This window comes from Caretta caretta, chromosome 11 (assembly GCF_965140235.1).
Source record: "Caretta caretta isolate rCarCar2 chromosome 11, rCarCar1.hap1, whole genome shotgun sequence".
NCBI lineage: Eukaryota > Metazoa > Chordata > Testudines > Cheloniidae > Caretta > Caretta caretta.
The window spans coordinates 10158056-10179834 of NC_134216.1; the positions used below are offsets into that span (position 1 = coordinate 10158056).

Below are 21779 nucleotides of genomic sequence, written 5' to 3' on the forward strand. Positions count from 1 at the left end.
CTGTGTAGCTCTTAACCAGGAGGAGGTCTCTGGTGTAGTCCTCTTCATGCCTCTTGGTAATTAGCAAGCAAAGTAGAATATTCATTTTTCAAAAAGTTCACCCAGGTCAAATTATTTCATTCCTCAGGTGAATTCATGGGCAGCACCATGACACATACAGTATGTTAAGAAGGCTATATAATCCAGGGAGATGATTATCAGCCAACTGCAAAGAAGTGTAGCCAGTAAATCCTGGCTTGAAGTAGAAGGTAAAACTTCCTAATATTCAGGTCATATCATACCACTTAATAAAATATTTATGTCACATTAAGCTTTCACACAAAAATATAATTGTTTCTGTCATATGAAAACAGGACAAAAGATCAGGTTTAAAAAGGCAAAATTGTCTTAATCATGTACTACTTCATTTAAATTGTTTTATACTCCCTGGTGCCTGTCAGTTGTTGTAAATGAATGTAGTAATTTTTTGCTTTATTAACTGTGTGGCTGTGAGGTATGGATAAATACTTCTTGCTTAGAACTGCAGGTATCTAACATGAAATCTTATTTTCAATGCAGTAAAACAAGTCATTCCTCTAAATTTTTATTCTTTATCTCCAAGTAGGCGCAATTCTATAATACATGTGCTCATGTGAGTAAAGTTAAGCATATACTTATAAGATCAAGGCCTTAATGATTGCGAATAACTTATTAAGACTGTCAGTTGACGCAAGATATGCCACCTGCTGCTTTTAAAAAGAAAAGTTCCTTTCCTCTAATACCTCTGGTTTACCTTCAGTTTTACTTAAACTCATTCCTAATTGCCAAACTCTACACTGATTTATACCCTGTGCAAACTCCCCACAATGCATCGTGTGTAAATCAGTGCACAATTTGGTCTTTGATAATTAAAAGTAAAATTTATACAAAGGAAACAAAATGCCAATAACACATCTTGGACATAGTACGCCACAACCCATGGGGGAAGCGGAGAGTGGAGATGCATGTTCCCTTTAAAGAGAGTAAACATTGGGTCTTCTACTGCCCAACTGTAATCTGATTACAAAAGAGACAAGAGTATTAGCAAACTAATTTTTTCTATCAGGCCCAACAAGTGATGTATCTTCACAACACAAAAGGTGAATGAATACTTTGTCCCACTTTTTGACTTTTCACAAGACATGTTTAGAAGCCAACCAAGAATTGTACTTTGTCAAGTTTCAACTCAAATTCAATGACTGCAAGAAATTATATGATTTGGCACCGATGTTTTGTATTGTTTGGAATGGCACTTCATTGTTATTTTGGAACGTAACAGCAATCTGCTAATTGAAAAGCCAATCACCTTTACAAGAGGTGTTTTAATATACAACAATGGATCCAGATTTTAATACTGTGGGGGAGGTGAAAGGGTAGTGATGATTTCAGACATTCACTTTCCAGTCTCTCTGTGCTGCCAAGAGAAAGATCAATTCTCAATTTCTGATTTAAAATTTATTCTGAATACTGTGCAGGGTTTGGGAATAAAAAGTTTAACACAGCAGGGATCTGCAGAAAAGTGGGTTTGATTAAAGTTGTTCAGAAGTTAAAATGTACAGTCATTAAAAAGTTAAATGTGCTGTCATTAACGTAGAATAATGTATCAAATTACAAGAATTCATTAGCGAACAGTAGTTGTCTCCTGCCAATGTACCCTGCTGTTTAAATAATGGACTTTAATTGAGAGGGTTTAGAATTATTTTCTAAAGGAAGGAGAATAAGTTCTATTGAAAATATTTGTAGAATAACCCCCATCACACTGTTTTGCTTGCAAATGTGTAAGAATTTATCATCCTAACTTCTTATAAAGAGAAAAAAATTATAGAGTCAAAGGACAATCCCAGGTATTTTGAATACAGTACTCTGGAAGTGCCAACCTATTCAAGTCAACAAATCTCCATCTTCCTAAGTGCTTGGCAATCAGGGGAGGGCGGTGGATCCTAGAAGGGTTGGAAGGAAGGGGAGGATCCTAAAACCTTCAAAACCAAAAGTAAATGTAATGATCTCGGCAGGGGCTTATAATTAAAAATTTTCTCAATTACAGCCACAAGGTAAGTTTTATTTTTTGAAATAGTTACAGTAATCTGCATGTGATTACACTGGTCTGCAAAACTACAAACTATTTTATGGCAATAGGAGGCATTTAAATGTATATTGATCAGATTTCAGGGCAGTACATGCGTGTTTAGATATGACTTCTCTGAGCATCAATGAGAGTTCAGTGATTAAACTGCCACTGATCCCTGCTATTCGTGGAGGAGTAGCAGAAGAGAGAAGAAATAGACCCCACTCACTACCAACAGCATCCTTGAAGAATCCTGCTAATAGCAAAGGAGTAATCAGTCTGCAAGTTATGCTGATGCCGAGCCTGATGCCATACATCACCTTACCTAGTTTGTTTTTCTTTCCTTGAAAAGTGATTCAAGTCATTAACTGAGAAACCAGCTTTGTGCTCAAACTGCACTTTCATTGTTGCAGAGGAGAGGATACAGCTCCAGACTTCATATGGGGCATGCTCATTTGGTCTAAAGAACGACAGCATTCAACAGATTTTTTGGTAACCTTTGTAGATTTCTGCTTATTGGCCTTAGCAGAGTTATGGGAAACAGAATGTTTAGAGGATCTGCAGAACTCACTGGACAAATGAATATTTATTTTTTAGAGGGTGTAAAGTGTGTGGGGGAGGCTGTGCTTTTTCTTTCTTTGCCTGCCACAAATCCACACCTTTGTCCTTTGGCACATAAATTACACACACTTACACTGCTGCGAGAGTGATTTAGCAGCAAAGTACCACCTTTCAAGTGCTTCAGCAGCACTTATGTACTCCAATCACAACCCGTATCTACTTGCTTCACAAGTACAGGGAATTTAATGCAAAGACTAATGTTACTACAATGGCACAGTAGAAAAAACTGAGAATTCACAAGTCAGGATATTTAAACATTCATTTTTCAAACCGACCAACAAAACTAAAAACAACCGACAAAATCCCACCCCACCACACGCTGGGGCCACATTGTACATACAAAATGTTTTCTATTTTTTGCTTTATTTGTTAATGGTCAATTTTAATATTACTGTAAGTTATTCAGTGCATTCTATAAGATGCACTGACATTTGTAGTCATGTAGGACCTGACGGATGTCACTGTATTGTTCAACATAGTCAGAACTTCAGGACAATAGCAGAGAGAGAGAGAATGTAGATCTTTCTGGTCAAAAGGGAATACTCCCTTTAGCCAGTAACAGTGTACAGCCTATAACATTGTTTCTCAACCCATTGGTTGCAACCCAAAATTGAGTCAGCAGAATGTGTCAAGGGGTTGTGTGGAAGTCCCGGTGGGGGAGGGGGAAATCAAGTCCCTCACCAAGGGAGTGGGAAGCCCTGAGAGGGGGTCAGATTCTGCCCCCAGGGTGTGTGCGGAAGGGTTGCAGAACTCACCCTACACTCACCCTGCAGCACCGGCTCCTGCAACTCTGGTCCCACAGTGCTGGCGGGGCTTGGCTCCCCTCTCCATGCACTGTGAGATTGCAGCACCACTCAGGTATGGCCTAGCCACCCCTTCATCATGATGATGGAGGGCCAGTCAGGTCAAGTTTGAGTGTCGCTGTGACCTGATGTGCCAGGTCACAACTTTACTCTCTAAATTTGGCCTGGCCAGACCCTCATTAGGGAGGTTGGGCCAAGCCTGATCAACGCTACAACCCCAGAGATTGCAATGGCCAGAGCAGGGAGCTGAGCCCAGCCCCAGAGGACAGGAGCCGCTGCAATGGTATGCATGGTTGTGACATACCAGGGTACAATCCAGACTAACAAGTAGCTGTGTCACCCCTGCCCTGTAACCTGGGGTACCCTTTGCAATGCCTTGCTGCTCACCAACAGCTTCCAGCATGTAAGTCACTCCCAACTCTGCCTGTGTGTGCGCTTCTGCCAATCAGACACCCCTTTGCTGTTACCAGCCTTAAAGACTGCCCTAGGGTGGCCCTAGAAATGTATGTGCTGTACTGCCTAGCCTTCTCCTGGACAGTACTAATATTGAGTCCATTATTCCTTTAAGGGAATAATTCAGTTTGTTACCCAGCTACTTCAACCTGAACACACAGGATTAGATAAAACAGTAACACTAGTTTATTAACTACAAAGAGAGATTTTAAATGATTACAAGTAATGAAGCATAAAAGTCAGAAATGAACTCCCCCCAGAGTTCAATGACTACTTCCTTTATCTCTTTGGGTCTAGTGAATGTGATGGGCAGGGAGAGATAGAGGTGCGCCTTTGGGTGTTTGTCCCTCCTTTTAATAGTTTCAGTCCCCCTCTTGAAAAACATTTCCAGCTGAGAACCAGGAGTCAGAGAGTTTATGTGGACAGATATTCCCTGCTGGGTTTTTTCACCTGTTTGAACTTCCTTTGTCTTCCCTTCCTGCTTGATGACTGTGTTTACTGCTTAAATTAAAATTAAGCAGAGCACACATTGCTTTGTTTAGGACAGACCTGTTTGCCAACTTGTGTTTGGGCAGGGCTGTGGAGTTTGGAAAATGTGTTAATAACACCATACAGGGAAATCTTATAATTTCACATACAATGTTGCCATACATATTTCACCAGGACAGTACTGACCAGCAAATTATGAATTTTCAAAGGATACCTTACAAGGCATACTTTGTACAAAGATTATTACAATAGTGTGTCGGGTGTGAATATAGGAGTGTACTCCGTCATAATGGTGTACTTATTCTGTTGTTATTCAATACTTATTACATTAACATCTATATACAGTGGGTAAGAAATATTTAGCAAGCTAGGTTTCAGAGTAGCAACTGTGTTAGTCTGTATCTGAAAAAAGAAAAGGAGGACTTGTGGCACCTTAGAGACTAACACATTTATTTGAGCATAAGCTTTCGTGAGCTACAGCTCACTTCATCGGATGCGTTCGATGAAGTGAGCTGCTGCTCACGAAAGCTAATGCTCAAATAAATTTGTTAGTCTCTAAGGTGCCACAAATTCTCCCTTTTTTTTTTTTTTTAGCAAGCTTGGTATTTTTTGCATTAAAGCTATTTACTGGGTCACAACAGGTGATCAAGGTTTACAAATGGGTCCTAAGCCCCAAAAGAGTGAGAACCATAGGCCTGTAATACAATTGAGCAGTTCTTCTATCCAGTAGGGGGCCATGGCTCACATATGCAATACCTAGTATAAATATATATATAGTTTTATCACAGATCATGGATTCTGGGACTTTAACGGGCCTCTGTGACTTCTTTGGCTTCAGCTCCCAGGACAGGGGCAGGAGTCGAGCTGTCAGCTGCTCCCTCGCGCGTGCAATGGGGCTTGGACTGTCAGTGACACCCCTCCTCCTTGGACAGGTCACAGACTTTGTTAATTTTTGTTTACTGCCCATGACCTATCCGTGACTTTTACTAAAAATAACCATGACAAAATCTTAACTGTAATCCTAGTTAGTTATTGATGTAGTATAGTTTCTTAAAGGACTGTCAGGTTAAAATATATACTTTACAACAAAACAAATATTCGTGCTAATAACACCTTAGATTATTAAACTGAAAGAAATTTGAAGAATCCATTCGGAGGGATTTATATGTTCAGAGGGGTTCATACAGCATGCAGCACAAGAGGGTCCCTGACTGGGGCCTTGGGCATTACTGTAATGTAAATATTTAATAACAGCACTTTTCATTATTTATTATGTTTGTTTCCATTTTCCTTTGGCTTGAGTGATGAAAATAGTCTGGTGAGTTTAACTTTTGAGTCAGTTCCTAGTCAATTTCACTTTCATGTATTAGCATAATGCTGATGTTTAGGTTTTCAGCAAAGAAAGAGAATAATTGTTTATGAACCACTGTTTTCAGTGTTTTGTTTTGAATTTCATAGTTTGGGTTTTGCAAAACCTTGCTGTTACAAAACTTCGGTTTAGGGCTAAATTTGACCTAATGTTGTCCATTAAGGTGTGAATTCCTCAACCTTTCTGAATGAAGTATCAATCTTAAAGTTGCATTAATGTTAGTTTTTTTACGTAATACATATACACTCAACATAAAAGTTACTGTCTGTCCAGAGAGAATACACAGAATTTTACTGAAAAGTACAGCTTTAGAACATAGAAATATATTAAATTTCACAGCTTTATAATAGACAAACTACTATTAATGGTATCAAAATATCTCTCTTCAACCCAGAGATTTTCTTCACTGTTTATACATAATGTCCTACTCCAAAGTGTCTGTCTGTGTTCTGGTGGTCATGCACCATCTTCAATAAAAAGACCAAGGATTATTTGGGCCAAAATTTCCATTGAGATGCACACAGAACTTCCATTGAAATCAATGAAGTTGTGTGCGCTTCTCTGAGGACTGAATGTGACCTTTCATTTTAGAGGCAAGTACGACACTGCTGTTGTTTTGATTTTTGGGAGTTTCCTCTGCTGTTCAATATATTCCAAAGCTTAACATTTGTAGGCTTATTAATGTGTTTAGAAAAGTTATTTTGATGAGTTCTGAGGTCTTGAGATTCCTTTCAGACAGTAAAGTTCACCAAACCAGTCACTGAATAATTCAAGATTGCAGGAATTGTCATCACTAGCTCGGGCTAGTTCAATTGTTTGAGTACATACCTTTGAAGAATGTTAGAGTTAAAATAAAAAAATAACCCCCCTAATTTCAGAGACACAAGAAATGCAATGTTAAGGTTGCACTTCTAAAGCTAGGCATCCAAATGATCTTATCTTTGCTCTTATAGCAACATACTGCGAAAAATCAGAAATTCTTACTACCTTATCTATGCATAACAGTTTAATTGTACCAGTCACCAGAAAACATTGAATAGCAGAATAGAATATGTCAATCTTAAATCATATATACACCCCAATTCAGCAAAGCAGTAAAGCACAGGGCCTTAGAAATATTGTCATTTTACGACCTTCTTGCTTCTAAACAGAGCACATGTAAATGAATTTTCAAATGACCAGTGTGACAAACAGCACATTGAAGGCAGTCATTCCCCATTTTTCATGAAGGGCCTGATCACCCTGAAGGCACTCAGCTCCTCAAAATTATTTGATTTTATAAGGTGCACCATACCTCCTTTGATTCCATATGGCAGCCAATTATTCAAGATCAAATATCTTCATATATAAATCACAAATGCCAAGATCATTACATTAGAGCAATTACATGGAAACAGCAAGGATTAGTGTGGTGACAAAAGGAGTTCACTTAGCATGGAGAGACATGAACATATGAAACAAGTTACAAAACCAGTGTTCTCTGGTGCATATTTTTGATGTTCTGTGCAAAGAATGAAGATGGTAGCTATCATCTCTAGGAGGCGAGGAAAATCTAAAGTGATCTGGATGCCTTTTTTGAGAAGCGCAACCTTACAGGCTTGTCTACACAGTGGAAACACCTGCAGCAGCTAGTGTGCACTACTACCCTGTGTGGACACTCCTACTGCACAGTAAGAGTGCCTTTGTGCGTTGTAGCTTAATGCCCTTCAGAAGCACGTTAAGCAAAACACCCCGGGGCACTCTCAGTGCTCAGTAAGGGTGTCCACACGGGGAGTTAGTGCAGAGCCGCTAGCATGCTTTAAATTCTCACTCTAGCTTACTGTGCACTAACTTTACTGTGTAGATAAACCCTAACTGTGCATTTTCTGGGGTCTGAATGTTTGGGGTTTGGTTGTTAAATAACATTCTTGAAAAATAATACACATTCAGATCAGTGGCATGTGCCTTCAAGCTTAACTGCACCCTAACCAATTTTGGGTATGTGGGAGTAGCATATTGGTCTCAGGTGCTTGTTAGTTCTTGTCTAACTAATGCTGGCTTCAATCAAAAATACCAAAGTAAATTATTTTTTATTTATAAGGAACTTCACATTGACTATCAGAAACCTGCAAATGCATAGAGAGCTCGAATATTTTAGAAAATCCCTAGTACCCTCTCCAAAACAAACAAGACTCCCATAAAAACCACAAACAAAACCAATCAAAGATATTATGATATAAACAGGATTATATGCACAGCAATGCACGTTTTCAAATTTTTGTACAGTGAATTTTAAGACATATATCGTAGGAGGCATTATGAATTGCCTTTACATGAAAGACTGGAACAGTTTCAACAGAGCATGTCTGATCTCCCTACTTCCTGTTTGCAGTGTTGTAGCTGCATCGTTCCCAGGATAATAGAGAGACAAGGTGGATGAGGTAATATATTTTATTGGACCAACTTCTGTTGACGAAAGAGACAAGCTTTCAAGCTACACAGAGCTCTTCTGCAGGTCTGGAAAAGGTACTCAGAGTGTCACAGCTAACTACTACGTGGAACAGATTGTTTAGTATACTGTAGCATAGTCTTTTACACCTTCAAAAGACAAGCCTGAGAGCTCAAATTCATAATTTTGCTAGACACCAAAAATCATGGTCTTAATAAAGACACTGGATTTATGGCTATTAGAACAATCCGTAAGCCATCAACTCCCCTTTTTGTCCTATGACTTCAGGGGTGTTAACAGGCCACTTCATCTTGAATGGTCCCTTAAAATGTGCGTAACTACTTACACTAAACAATCTGTTCCACTTTGTATTTAGCTGTGACACTTGGGGCTAGTCTACACTAGAAGCGCTATATCCGCGCAGCTGTAACATGTCTGGTGAAGACATTCTATGCTGATGAGAGAGAGCTCTCCCACTGGCATAATAAATCCACTCCCAAGAGAGACACTCCCACTGACATAGCGCTGTCCACTCCACTTAGGTCCGAGTACCTTCGTCACTTGGGGATGTCTTATTCACACCCCTGAGCGATATAAGTTATACTGAAGTAAGTGGTAGTGTAGACCTGGCTTGAGTAACTTTCCTATACCTGAAGAAGAGCTCTGTATAGCTCAAAAGCTTGTCTCTTTCACTAAGAGAAGTTGGTCCAATAAAAGATATTACCTCACCTACCTTGTCTCTCTTAAGAGAAGTCTAACCCTTCATAACAAAAGTCTAACCCTTCATGACCAAATTCTTTGCTACTACGTTAAAAAAAGCCCAAAACCTAACACCCCTCCCCCCATAAAACTCTATTTGTGTAAGTCTTAGGAGTCAAAAAATCTTCATATTTGTCTGAATACACATTTAGCTGATCTGATGATATTCAAGTCTCTAGGTTACATTATAATGAGGTTAAAGCATGCAGAGATTTCCACACCCAAATATACAAGTGTCAGTTATGAGAATGGGAAAAATGCTATCATATGGAGGAAAGAGTGACATTAGCATATTTAGAGAAGTATTATATCCATGAATAAAATAATGCAATCAGTTAGCTGCCAGATAATTTGATTTCTAACAGTTTATCAACAATGCAATGCTCCTTCACATTAACAAATTTAAATGGTATGAAATCCTGCAAACAAGAATAATTCATGTGGAATGTTAGACTGTGCCACAAGTACTCCTTTTCTTTTTGTGTTAATTAAATAGCTAGAAAAGGTCATGCCACCACTGGAATATCTGCATATTGGTTATAGTGCTATGAAATATGGTGCAATGATTTAAAATAAGAATTAAATTAAATTATTTTAATCATATGAAATCAATAGTAAAGAAAGACAGCTTTACATTATCTATTTTAATATCTGCTGCTCATTTTTTGTTATGGTTGCTGTTTCTTGCTTAATATATCAGTTCTTAGTGGTCAGTATGAGAGTCAAAATATATTCCCAAACAGTCAGATGATAAGGCCTGAATTAATTACTGAACATTTTTTGTATTAATTATTCCACATATATTCAGAGTCTTCATTTTTACACTACGGTAAAAGCAGAGGAGTACTGTATTTACTTATTAAGCCAGTGATACTCAGACTGAGGCTTGGGAGCTGCAAGTGGCTCTTTAATATGTCTCCCGTAACTCTGTGCAGCACATGATATTAAAACACAGTGTTTTAATTATTTACCAATCAGGATGCTTTTACTAGGTTATTAACCAGTTGTAGAATAATTGGCCAGTCATTCTGCTGTGAGAATATTATAAATATAAAAATATTAAATGAAACAATGAATTCACAATACTGTGGCTCTTTTGGGTAATGCTGATTGCTAATTTGGCTCCTGAATGACTGAGGTCTGAGTATCACTTTGCTAAACATTAAAGAGCACTGAAAATTCACACTTCTGAATGAATTATATTTTCTACTCATCAGTATAACAAGGAACACCTAGGATTACTATCACTGAAAAAGGTTAGAGAGGAAAACCAAAGATTTCCCCCCCACTTTGTTTACCTTTTGCATTTGACAGCACATTATCATTGGCACCACTTCAATGAGTCAGTGAAATTACAGTAGCAATGTAAAAAGAAAAGGAGTACTTGTGGCACCTTAGAGACTAACCAATTTATTTGAGCATGAGCTTTCGTGAGCTGCAGCTCACTTCATCGGATGCATCCGATGAAGTGAGCTGTAGCTCACGAAAGCTCATGCTCAAATAAATTGGTTAGTCTCTAAGGTGCCACAAGTACTCCTTTTCTTTTTGCGAATACAGACTAACACGGCTGTTACTCTGAAACCTGTCAGTAGCAATGTAGTTATACTAGACTGCAAGATCACTGGGACAGGGCTGTAATATAGTCAGGGGTTAGCATTTGTAAAGCACCTCGCACTATAAGGCACTGATCTTGGTTGATACCTCTGGGCACTACTTAATTGAGCCAAGCCTGAATTTGGACTATGATCTAGTTTTGCTGCCATTTCACATTAAGGTTCATAACTATTTACTCTCTGCTATTATCCATATGTCTCCTTTTAAATAATGGTGTGTGAATTATATTTTCCCAGCTGAGTTAGGCTGAATTTGTCTAGACAGAATCTCATTTTCTTATTTTTTGCCTATATTTCTAATTATTTAGGTTGGTATAAATTTCTTCAATCCACCCTGGTGCTTGCAATTCCTAGTTTAGGCCCCAATCCTGAAATCAGATCTGCATGGGCATACCATTATGCCAGTGCCCATTGTCTTTCATGGAACTCCGTAAGGATCCACCTGCACAAATCCTATTGCAGAATCAGGGGTTAAGTATCATTTGAATTTCATTGATGTGCTGCTTGGATGTATTAGTGAGTCATTCTGGTGCACCCTACTACCCCAGTTCAACATACTGCCATTTATCAATTAAATTTCCAATCATTGTGACAGAACTGAAGCCAATCTGAAATAAATAATTTTTTAGAGAAACTGAAATATTGTGCAGCATAAACCATTAATTTTATGATGACAATTGCATGTGGTAAACAGTCTATTACCTATTGATATCTATGGCATAATGAACTGAATATATTCTTCAATTTATTCAAATGATAATAGTTTATAATGCCCTTAGCTCATGTGACAGATGACTCTAAATTCATCTGCAGTTTTTAAAAAATAGTAAATCCAAATAATCACATTCAATGGGTATTTTTTTTTTATTTAGACCACCATTGATTTTTATCCACCTTATTATAAAACAATACTAGCAGCCTGTAAGAGGAGTCTACATTTGGTGGAACTGTGCCCATCCAAGTCATATCAAGCAGTCACCAGCAGAAACCAGATCTTTTTCCCACCTCTGTGTTTACTTTTGCCTTAAAGAAAAAAAAGTAACAAGTAGATGACCTGTCACAATACCTCAACATCTTTTATAGCACCTCAAAAGCAAATTTAATCCTGGATCCTGCAATTGGATCTGTATAGGTGGATCACAAGGAGTCTCATTTAAGTCAGGGAGAGGTGATATCAGATCAGGAAGATTTATGCAAAGTACATATAATGAGGTTGCTTGTACTAGTAAAATGCCCATACACACTGAGGAGGTTCCTTTAAAGATTAAATGTATTTTAGGCATGGGAGTGTGGGTCATTGTTGGTGGAAATGTGGACTTTGAGTGGGGATCTAAAGGAGCAAAAGGAAGATACATGATGCACAACATCCCAAGGGCCAGCATAAGATTAGTCAGAGGAATTTACAGAAGGATACAAGGGGTGAGTGGAGAGAGAGAATAAGAGTGAATCTATAATTTGTACTGCTGGAAAACAGCAAATAGAAAAACAGAATTTATTTTAAAAATTTACAATGAATTTAAATCTTAACTTGGAAATATGAAGTGGATACTTATGTGGGCAAATTAATGTTACTATGATCACTTTAACTTCTGTTTCCTGACATTTTACAGCCTTAACGCATTTAATGTCATTGGGCTGTTAATTTCCTACTTCTGTTGTTTGATTTTAGAAAGGGGAACAAAAAAATAAGTAGCAATGACTCGCCGGACGCTCAGGTGTAAAAGACCTTGCACGTGACATATTAACAGCCTTGTCTGCACCAGTAACCTTTGTAGCTGTAAAAATAAAAGGAGTACTTGTGGCACCTTAGAGACTAACCAATTTATCTGAGCGTGAGCTACAGCTGATTTCCAATGATAAGGTGCCACAAGTACTCCTTTTCTTTTTGCGAACACAGACTAACAGGGCTGCTACTCCGAAACCTTTGTAGATGTAATTCCTCAGAGGTGCAGCTCCAGCAGCGTGAGGAACGGTGGATGCAGGTGGTAAAACCTGTCTACACATCAGCTTCCACTGTTGGCTACCCCCCCGTGGAGCTGAAGCGGGGCTGAGTTTGCAAGTGCAGAGGAATGCACATCTCGGAGACCAGCAAGCACGGAGATACTTACCGGAACTGAACTCATGCCTGGAGGTGAAGGGAGGACACGGTGAGAGGTGCTGGGAGCAAACCGTGCATGTGTGTGGACACGTGTTCAGGCAGCCGGGGAGGGAGCAACTAAGGCGCCAGCGCCCGGTCTGCAAAGAGGATGCTGAAGACCCAGCCAGGCACTGCACGCTGGCCCGTGCCCCGGGGGCCAGGTCAGAGCCCGGACAGCGGGCTGCGATCTAAGGCCACGACAGACCAAGGCAGCCAGCGAGAAAGCCGCCCCCTTGCCCGGCTCTACACCCACCGCAGCACACACGTCACCAGCCGGGGCCACCTACCGGGCAGCGGCGGATCCAGGGTTGCAGCCTCTGCCATGCTCCTGCCGGGTGACCGGGCAGAGCAGCCGCCTCAAAGCCGCCCCAGGGCGCAAAGCTCAGCCTTTGTCCGTCACCGGCAGCCCCGCCCCCTCCCATCACGTGAGCGTAGCGGACGCCTCACGTGGGTTTGCTGTGGGCGGAGAAGGCGGGCGCTGGGGTCACGCGCTGACCCATCCTGGGGGCTGACGCCGGCTGTTGGTCGGGATGGGGCAGCTCAGTACACAGTGGAAAGCCCCGGCCAAGGGCCTTTCGGGGCTCTCTAGGCCAAGGGCCTTGGAGCCCAGGGAGTGACCGTTGGGGAGAAGGGGCTCTGACTGAGGGAACCCCTAACCTCAGGACGTGACCGTTGGGGAGAAGGGGCTCTGACTGAGGGAGAACTTCAGGGAGGGGGCGGGGGGGGGGGCTGTTCTGACTGAGGTAGTCCCCCACCCCCAGGGAGTGACCGTTGGGGGGGGGGTTCTGACTGAGGTAGTCCCCCACCCCCAGGGAGTGACCGTGGGGGAGGGCGGTTCTGACTGAGGGGGACCCCCACCCCCAGGGAGTGACCGTGGGGGAGGGCGGTTCTGACTGAGGGGGACCCCCACCCCCAGGGAGTGACCGTTGGAGGGGGCGGTTCTGACTGAGGGGACCCCCACCCCCAGGGAGTGACCGTTGGGGAGGGCGGTTCTGACTGAGGGGGACCCCCACCCCCAGGGAGTGACCGTTGGAGGGGGCGGTTCTGACTGAGGGGACCCCCACCCCCAGGGAGTGACCGTTGGGGAGGGCGGTTCTGACTGAGGGGGACCCCCACCCCCAGGGAGTGACCGTTGGAGGGGGCGGTTCTGACTGAGGGGGACCCCCACCCCAGGGAGTGACCGTTGGAGGGGGCTGTTCTGACTGAGGGGGACCCCCACCCCAGGGAGTGACCGTTGGGGAGGGCGGTTCTGACTGAGGGGACCCCCACCCCAGGGAGTGACCGTTGGGGAGGGCGGTTCTGACTGAGGTAGTCCCCCACCCCAGGGAGTGACCGTTGGGGAGGGCGGTTCTGACTGAGGTAGTCCCCCACCCCCAGGGAGTGACCGTTGGAGGGGGCGGTTCTGACTGAGGGGACCCCCACCCCAGGGAGTGACCGTTGGGGAGGTTCTGACTGAGGTAGTCCCCCACCCCAGGGAGTGACCGTTGTGGGGGGGTCTGACTGAGGGAGACCTCCTTGCCCCAGGAAGTGACCGTTGTGTGGCGGCTCGGACTGGAAGGAGGATGGGTGGGAGTGAGGGAAGGCGGTGGCTGGTGGGCAGGGCCGCCCGGCTCGCGCATGCGGCTGGGCAGGGCCCGGCAGAGCCCCTGTGATTGTGAGTTTGGCGTCGTTTCCCCAGACCCCTCCCCGATGCCCTGACAGGACACGGGCCCCTCAACCGCCCTGAGAGCTGCTGTCCCCGAGCCCGTCCTGGCCGCCCGGAGGCAGCCCCCCCTTCGACCCCTGCAGATGGGTCTAGGCTGGAGCAGCGCGGAGGAGCGGGAGTCCCTGCTACCGCCGCAGCCCCGGGGGGCGGCGGGGGGTCCCCTTGTGCCCCAGCTTTGGCGGGGCCTTATCCCTGCGGCGGCGGCGCCCCGGCTGGCGCCGGTACCGGGCCGGGTTTACGGGCGGCGCTGGCTCGTGCTGCTGGTCTTCTCGCTGCTGGGCTTCGCGCAGGGCCTGGTGTGGAACAGCTGGGGCCCCATCCAGAACTCGGCCCGCCTGGCCTTCGGCTTCTCCAGCTGGGACATCGCCTTGCTTGTCTTGTGGGGCCCAATCGGCTTCCTGCCCTGTTTCGCCTTCATGTGGCTCATGGATAAGAGGGGTAAGATTGGGGGGGTCCGGGGCTCTGGGCATTCTGCAGAGGGGCTGGAGCTGTCGTGGGGTGGGTGGCAAGGGGTTCCCATGGTAAATGAGTGGCCCTAGGAAAGACTTTCTGTCAGGCACAGGGCTGCCATTGAATCCTGGGACTCCCCTGTTGTCATGTGGGGCGCACACTGGAAAGGCAGTGGGGCCTTAGAGGGCTGGGACTACAAGGAGTTTTCATAAAATCTTTGTTCTCCTTATCCCACTCTCCCCATTCATCTTTGTCAGGTTCCCTGCTCAGCCCTATCCCCATCAGCACCTCTTCCCAGCTCTTCTTTCTCCCCCTCGCCATTCCCTTTTCTCTCTAGGGGTCATATGAGGACTCTGACGTACCTTTGTGTGTTTGTTGTTTTTCCTTTGGTTGGGTTTCATTTTTGGATGGCTGTGGTTTGGAGCTAAACCATATATTAAGATTTCTTTGTTCACATAAATATATAATACTACTGCTACCTACCTATTATTTAGTGCTTTTCATTCTTAGATCTCATTATAACTTACCCATTTCCATTTGTGCTCAGAGTTGTCTGTCAAGATTGCTTGAATGAGGAAATACCTTAAAAATGAAATGAATGGTATTTTAAATATATAATTGAAGCAAATGCACAGCAGAAGTCATTCACTACAAAGGATGTTTAAAAACGGTCTCAACAATGCCTTTAAAAATAAGGGGATTTAGGGAATTTCCCACCCCAAATCTCAAGACCTGTAGGTAACGATGTAGAGAAGGTTTAGTTTTTCTAACGTGTCCAATTGAAGTATTGGGTTAGTCTTTGAGACTGTTCTAGTATCAGTGTGAGGCTTGCATAATAAAAGTTCTTGTTGGATGTTAGGAATTAAATAGGAAAATGTTATTACAAATTGGAGAATTTGGGGCAGGCGCAGTGCCTTGAAAAACTTTAAATTCATTTTTTAAAATGGACTAGCTGTCAATTTTGTGGTATCTTTTTAACCAACCTTTGAGCAAATTTAAGATAATTCCTGAAGTTGTGAATTTAGATTATAACCTTTTTGAGGATTATTTTCTTACCTGTATTTATAGTAGTACACTTAGTGTGCAAAAAGTCTAATATCTACAGACAGTTTGTGCAAGGCCTGTTAGGAGCATGAGCACTTCCACTGAAGTGAATTGAGGTTACTCATGGATAAAGAAAAGGAGTACTTGTGGCACCTTAGAGACTAACCAATTTATTTGAGCATGAGCTTTCGTGAGCTACAGCTCACTTCATCGGATGCTCACGAAAGCTCATGCTCAAATAAATTGGTTAGTCTCTAAGGTGCCACAAGTATTCCTTTTCTTTTTGCGAATACAGACTAACATGGCTGTTACTCTGAAACCTGTCATGGATAAAGTTGAGCCGATGTATGTTTGCTGGATTGGGGCTTTTGTCTCAATTTATTTCATGTATTTATTCTCAGGATTAACTGCTTGCTTATCTGGAGGAAAGGGAAAACAATAACAAAGTAATTTGAAAATATGTACACATTGTAAAGCACTGTAATTGTTTTCATTAGATCTGGAGACGTATTTGGCGGAGAAAAAACTATGTTAGTAGCAATTAGTCCTATATTGCCATAGTCCCTCTCCCAAACAATTTACAGTCTTAAATTATAAATAGTTTCTCTAGACCTGTGGTTCTCAAACCTTTGTACTGGTGACCTCTTTCACATACCAAGCCTCTGAGTGCGACCCCCCCTTATAAATTAAAAACTTTTTATATATTCAACACCATTATAAATGTTGGCTGCAAAGCGGGTTTTGGGATGGAGGTGACCCCTCATGTAATAACCTTATGACCCCTTGAGGGATCCTGACCCCCCCAGTTTGAGAACCCCTGCTCTAGACTATTGTTTCATTGTTGGTATAATAATATTAATATTTCTATAATTAAAACGTGTTGAAATCCTGTTGGCTATTTTCCCTTCTACAAGCAAAGAACGCTATTGTGTTTCCAAATGCAATAAAGTCCTGTTGAACTTGTGTGCAGAGAGCTTGGACAGACAGCATCAGCACGTGCAATCCAGAATGTGTCTAACTGAGAATGGAGTGAACAGTGCGTCTTATTTGTTATAGTCTTCCACCTCACAAGCATTGAGGCACTGAAAAACACAAATTGCTGCACACAATTAAAATATGTTACTGTTTCAGAACATGCTGCAGCAGTAGCAGAAACATCTGGGGTGGCCAACCTGTGGCTCCGGAGCCACATGTGGCTCTTCAGAAGTTAACATGTGGCTCCTTGTATAGGCACCAACTCCGGGGCTGGAGCTACAGTCTCCAACTTTCCAATTGCTAGAGGGTGCTCAATGCTCAACCCCTAGCTCTGCCACAGAGTCTGCCCCCACTCCACCCCTTCCTACCCCCTCCCCTGAGCCTGCCATGCCCTCCTCCCCCTCAGAACCTCCTGCACACCACAAAACAGGTGATCGGGAGGTGTGGGGAGGGAGGGAGAGGCACTGACTGGTGGGCCTGCTGGTGGGTGGGAGGCTCTTGCAGGGAGGGAACTGATGGCAGGGGGGCACTGCTGATGTATTACTGTGGCTCTTTGGAAAGGTACATTGGTAAATTCTGGCTCCTTCTCAGTCTGGCCACCCCGGATCTACTAGCTTATGTGAATTGGAAATGGAAGGAGAAGACACAGCAAGTTTATTTTTGAACATAATGCAGGCCTATCCCTTTTAATTTTCCTGACATTTTCAAATCAAATCCTATCCTGGACCTCGGCAGTCATCAAGTCGAATGTGATGGTGTTTCACCTGACAATTAGCATTTCATCTATATCCTTTTTTATTAAAGTTCATGAACTGGAGAATTTTTCTTGAATGTTAAATGCACTACTATTGTGGTCCTGACCTACAAACCTGAATATTAACACATTTTTGTTCATGGTGAGAGGCATCAGGAGTAGCATCACATATGATAGGATAATAGATGGCTTTTTCTTTTGCTGCAAGAATGGCCTTTTGCCCACTTTTACCACATAATTCAATAAACTCATTCTGACTCTCTCATGAGAGGTAATGTACCTGTCCTTGATTTGTTCTACCCTCTATCTGCTTCTGTTTGACTCTAGCCAAATGGCCCTGAGTTATGTTGTCATGATGATCTAGTAACTCAGGAGTTCCATGAAAGTTACCATTGTATGGATCATCAATCAGATTATCTCCTTGAAATGCTATACCTTTTCAAGCAAGATGTAAGATAGCATCCAACATTTTTTCCAGTATTGCTGTCCGTCTTGCAGCTTTGTTAATATTTGTTTTTGTTTCTCACTATGTGTTTCCTATCCACATCATAACGCCTACTCTGATTCCTTCCACTGGCAGTAGTGGGTTTTATGGTCTCTGCTCTTTTCATGTTCAGGAAGTTTTTGATGTAGGTTGAGACATTTTTTCATAGCTTGAAAATACTCTTCACTTTTTGCCAGTGTACTGCACTGTTTGTTTGTCCTCCCCCTCCGAAAATAGCCAACATGGGAAGCAGTACAGTGCTTGGTTGGTAGCCCTTCAAAAAGCCAATCTCTTATAATCTTTTCTCTATTGTTGGAAGTCTTACATTTGAGAAAAAATTCAGGAAAATTATGGCCATCAACATCTTTTTGGCACAGACTTCACCAGTGTCTGCATTTCTTTTAAATTCAATACACCAGATAGAACAATTTTTGGATGAACAGAATCTGTAAGTTGTTTAGGCCACAATCATGAATCAGGTAAAAAAAAACATGAATCAGTAAACAGAAGCAGGAGAGATTAGTGCTGCACTTGCAAATCTTCCTCTGAGCTTGGTGGTGTTACTTGAAAGTCATTAAACTGGAATCATATGATTCATCTGCCTCCTTTCATTCATCAGTTTCCACAGTCTCTCTATTGAAATTACCTTCACCTTGCTGTGGGTGTTCATCCAGTTCCCCAGTTTGTGCATTGCTTGAGTCAGACTGTTGAGAGGTCTTCTCTGTTTGGAAAAATTGGAGGATTTACTGTTGTCCATTAGCCAGAAACTTGAGGAGTTTAAAGAAAAGAAGCTATCTGTTTTGTATTACCAGCAAGACATGGCAGTGTGGCACATATATGAATAATACACCAGTGACAAATGCCCTCTAGGCACCCTGGAGGTACTGTACCCTGTCCCTGTGATGTTGTCTCAACCCTTCTAGACACCCCGGAGGACCAGCTCACTGTTCCTTGTCTCGGTTATTAACTCTTGGACCTTCTAAACAGTAAAGTTTTGGGGCTCAACCAGACCAGTAAAGGGTTCTGTTACCTCCTGCCTTGTAACTTCGGGTGCTTTAATGCTATGCTGCTATGGCTTAAAGCCCTGATACCAGTTGCCAGCCTACGAGCATAAAGGTCTCACCCTGGCTTCTGTCAGCCTAGTTACTCCTTGCAGGGTGACCACAAGAGCGCTTCTGGTTCCGAGTCTTCCCAAATCTTTCTATCTTGAGATCTTAACTACCAGAAACTTGAACTTTTCCCCTCTGGTTCGTTACCTCTGAAGGAGTGAAACCTGCCCCTGTTATCAGTACGCTTTGGGATACACACTCCATTCAGTGTGCGCACCAGAGACCTGCTTGGGGTAAGGATAAATAAAATTATTTAATAGAATAATCAAAGATGAAGTAGTAAGTAAAATCAAACACAAGTTACACAGAAAATAAACATAAAGATGCAACTTCAGGCTTTGCACTTTTATATTGTTGCCTCTGACCAGTTTCCCAGCATGTGCTCTGCTGTCAGTGCCTGGATGCTAGTCCTCAGTTTCTGGATGTCCTTCACTTAAAACCCCTTCTCCTTTTAAGGGTTTGCAGTTTTTCTTTTTCTCAGACTATGGTGACTTTCATGGTGGGGGAAATTCTTTTCTCTTAAGCCCTGTTTACACTGGCAAGTTTCTGCACATTAAAGCAGCTTTCTGCGCTGTAACTCCCGAGGTGTACACACTGCCAAGCCACGTAGTGTGCAGAAACTACTCAATTGTAGTGCTGTAAAAAAACCACCCCAACAAGAGGTGTACAGCTTTCTACGCTGGGGCTCCAGAGCTGTGGTGCCAATGTAGACACCATGGTCGAATACAGCGCTGCGACTGGCCTCTGGGAAGTGACCCACAATACCTGTTCTCACCTCTCCGGTCATCAATTTGAACTCTGCTGCCCTGCCCTCAGGTGACCAACAGTCATCTCCACCCCTTAAATTCCTTTGGAATTTTGAAGTCCCCTTCCTGTTTGCTCAGTGACACGTGCAGTGGTCTCAGCGCATCTTTCCAGGTGGCCAATGCCTGCTCCACTCATCAGGCGATCACCCGCTTGGAGCAATGCTGAGCTGCTGGACCTCATCAGCAATTGGGCAGAGGAGGCTGTCCAGTCCTAGCTGTGCTCCAGCTGTAGGAATTATGATACCTATGGACAGATTTCACAATGCATGACAGAAAGGGGCCATGGCCGGGACACACTGCAGTGTGGGATCAAAGTGAAGGAGCTGTGGAACGCCTACCACAATGTGCAGAAGGGTGCTGTGCCCACGAGCTGCGGGTTCTTCAAAGAGCTAGACGTGATACTTGGTGGCAACCCCACCTCCACCGCAAAGACCATTGTGGATATTTCAGTGGCTCATGCGCCAGTCTAAAGTGGACCGAGCCAGGAGGAGACAATCTGGGAGGGGCACCCAGAGGCAGATGATGACTCGGAGGTCAGAGATGCATGCAGCCAGGAGCTCTTTTCTACCCCGGAGGAGGTTAGCCAGTCACAGCTGTCAGATGTTGCCAAGCACAAACAGGAGAAGAGGCCCCGGTAAGTGGATTTGATTTTGGGAATCGCTTTGGGAAGTGAGTTGTTGGGTGCAGCAGGGTTGCAGAAAACAGGTTTGTCTCTCACTGCATGCCTAGTCTGAGCGGTGGAACAGGCTGTTGATTGACTTCCTCACTTCAGGGGATCTCCCTCAGAGATCTCCCGGAAACTCTCATGGAGATACTGGGCAATCCACTGCTGCAGGTTCTTCAGCAGAACTGCTTTGTTTCTTGCCCCATTAACAGTAACTTTCCTGCTCCACTGTGCTGTCACGGAAGGGGGACAACATTGCTGCCTACAGGCGAGACACATAGAGGCCAGGGCGGAAGTCGCAGTCTTGGAGAAGACCCTCCCTTGATTCACTGCTCACCCTCAGCAGCGAGATATCTTCCATAATGATCACCTCCTATGGAAAGTGTGGGGACAGGAATGATTATCAGCACCCCCCCTCCCATAGTGGTAGCTCTCCCCAAGAGCCACGTGTCCAGTGTACAGCAGGGTCCGGGAAGAGTGATTTATCCTGCCCCTGCAGCTACTCACCATTTTGGGGGGCTTGTGGCTCATGTGTGTTTGCCTGGGGTCAGCCAGTTAGTGACAGGTGTGTGAGTACTGGCTGTGTTTTAAATCACTGAATCAGTGTTGTCTGAGAACAATACTACTTCTGTAAAATATTGTGTTTAAACTTCACAGAGATGACCTTGGGGGCCCAGCCTCCCTCTTTGTTATCAGCGGCTGAACGGCTGTGCAGAATTAGAAAGCGTCCCAGAAGAACTAAGGAGGACTTTCTGCATGATGTTATGATGCACTCTGCCACTGAGAAACAGGAATGGAAGGAGTGGCGGAACAGCTAGAAGAGGGACCGAAAGGAGAACATGGCACGCCAGAATGAAGCCATGTAGCGGCTCTTAAAGGTTATGGAGCGCCAAGCAGACACACTCCAGGCAATACTAACTCTGCAAACTGAGCAGCTCTGCACCTGTCCTCCCCTTCAGCCGCTGTCACAAAACTCTTTCCCATGCTCCCCACAGACACCGCCAACACACGGTTATCAGCCTCCTGGCTCCAG

The 21779-nt window shown here is 43.5% G+C and overlaps 2 protein-coding genes across 7 annotated transcripts in view; one reads left to right on the forward strand and one right to left on the reverse strand.

Moving 5' to 3' along the window:
- The window catches only part of HSPBAP1 (HSPB1 associated protein 1), a 74070-nt gene extending 60872 nt beyond the window's left edge, over positions 1 to 13198 (reverse strand). Inside the window, exon 1 of the mRNA XM_048869819.2 lies at positions 13043 to 13198. Within this exon, the coding sequence (XP_048725776.1) occupies positions 13043 to 13079 (37 nt within the window). The 5' untranslated portion in view covers positions 13080 to 13198. The remainder of the gene's footprint in view (positions 1 to 13042) is intronic.
- A 1146-nt stretch (positions 13199 to 14344) lies between these two features.
- Positions 14345 to 21779, forward strand: part of SLC49A4 (solute carrier family 49 member 4) — a 195508-nt gene continuing 188073 nt past the window's right edge. For 4 of the 6 annotated variants that reach the window (XM_048869812.2, XM_048869811.2, XM_048869813.2 and 1 more), the window contains exon 1: positions 14762 to 14898. Coding sequence is in view for 2 of the 6 variants with exons in the window: in XM_048869815.2 (XP_048725772.1) it covers positions 14544 to 14898 (355 nt within the window). In the remaining 4 variants the exon portion in view is untranslated. Of the gene's footprint in view, positions 14899 to 21779 lie in introns of all 6 variants that reach the window. The other 2 variants (XM_048869815.2, XM_048869817.2) reach the window with 2 other exon arrangements.